Source organism: Galeopterus variegatus, unplaced genomic scaffold, assembly GCF_000696425.1.
Source record: "Galeopterus variegatus unplaced genomic scaffold, G_variegatus-3.0.2 Scaffold542, whole genome shotgun sequence".
Classification (NCBI taxonomy): domain Eukaryota; kingdom Metazoa; phylum Chordata; class Mammalia; order Dermoptera; family Cynocephalidae; genus Galeopterus; species Galeopterus variegatus.
This window is the reverse complement of record NW_007726653.1, coordinates 440,795-442,419: the sequence shown is the minus strand read 5'-3', so window position 1 is coordinate 442,419 and position 1,625 is coordinate 440,795. Positions and strand designations below refer to the sequence as shown.

Genomic DNA, 1,625 nt, shown 5'->3' with positions numbered 1-1,625 from the left:
AGCCCCGCGGCCGCCGCGCCCCGCGCCCTCCGCCCACCGGGCTCCGAGCAGCCCTCGGCTCCAGGCGTCGCTGGCCGCCGGCTGCCCGCGGACGCCCTCTCTCAGTCATGAACCCCCCGGAGGGGGCGGCGGAGGAAGGCGGAGCAGCCGACTCGGACGTGGACGCCTTTTTCCGGACAGGTAAGCTGGGCAGGGCGCCGGGGGCCGGGGCTGAGGGCTGCCGTCCTGGCCGCGGCGTCTCGGACAAGTTTGGGGAAGGAGGGCTGTTGCCGAGGCGTGTGTGTTGGGGGGCAGTCCCCCCTCGTTGTCGGGGCAGGAGTTGCCGAGATTCCTGTTGTTACGGCGGTGCTGGTTGCGTTTGGGGCGGGCGTGGGGGCTGGGAGCTCGGCGCCCCTCGGCGCTCACCCCACTTGCGGGAGTCTTCTGGGGAGGCGGGAGGCGGTCCCCTTGGGCCGCCTGCTCCCGGAGCTCGGGGATGGGGCGATGTTGGATCACTTTGCAGAGCGCCGCTCCAGCTACCGGTGTCCCCGGCCCCTCCCTAGGCTCCCCCACCCCGGGCCTGTCAGCGGGGCTCCCGGCCGCCCCTGGCCTGCACCCCTCCTCCCGGCCTGGGATCGGGGCCCTGATGAGTGAAGAGGGGCAGTGGGCACCCGGAGACGCGCAGGCTGCAGACTGACAGCCAGGAGTGGGGCGGACCGAGATCGATCCTGCCTGGTGGGTGTGGGGAGCCAGCATCTCAGACTTGAGGGGCAGACCCGGCTCGGAGGGCGGTGGGCGCCTAGGACCTCCTCGTTCTCCTCCTGTTCTGGGAATGGGGGAGCTTTTCATAAGAACTACTCATTCCTGGAAGTGTGAGTTTGCGTCCCCCTCACACACACCCACCAAATCTTTGCTTGCCTGTGATGTGTAGAGCCCTGAGATGTCTTTGCAGCTTTTGCGTCCCTGCCACCTCCCATGCCCCAGGTCTGTAGTTCCTCCTGTTCCCTGGCTACACAGTCCCTTCCCTAGAACAGACACTGACCACTCTCCTCTCCCACCACCTGTGGCCCTGTTTCTCTGATGGCCGGGAATTCCCCCTCTCCTCTGTACCTGTGGCTTCCACCAGCTCTGTATGTGTAGCTACCCGTCTCCCCACGTGTCTGGAACCATTTTGTCTGGAATCTTTGTCCCAAGGATTCCAGTAAGTTATGGGGGCCCTGTGCATCTGCCCTCCCTTTTGGAAAGTTGGATTAGAGTACATGAACTGGTGGGGTCAGGGGTCAGGTTAGCTCTGGAGGCTCTCCGCACATCCATCTGTTTCCTAACCCCATTCATTGCCTTGCCCTGGAGGTCATCTCTAGGGAAGGGGGTGGGGCACTTTGTTGGGGAGACTTGTGGCTTTGGAAGTCAAGACTTGATTGGTCCACATGTTCATTCTCTAGTTGGTGTGGAGAGGAAAGAGCTGGAGGGCAGGAGCTGATGCCAGAGCCTGAGGAAATCAGAGGGAGCCCCTGTCATTCTGTACTGCTTCCCAGGGCTCAGCCTCCCGTCCCTCCCTGCTTCCTCTCCCCTAGACATAAATTCTATATTCTCTCTCACAAATGCGCGCACACACACTCCCCCCCCCCCCCCCCCCCCCCCCCCCC

The 1,625-nt window shown here is 64.0% G+C and overlaps 1 protein-coding gene across 1 annotated transcript in view; it reads left to right on the top strand.

Annotated features, from left to right (window-relative positions):
• Nucleotides 1-107: 107 nt before the first annotated feature.
• LOC103588259 (kalirin) overlaps nt 108-1,625 on the top strand; it is a gene marked incomplete at its 3' end in the record, with an annotated part of 440,967 nt that continues 439,449 nt past the window's right edge. The window contains exon 1 of the mRNA XM_008569903.1: nt 108-180. Coding sequence (XP_008568125.1) covers nt 108-180 — 73 coding nt within the window. The remainder of the gene's footprint in view (nt 181-1,625) is intronic.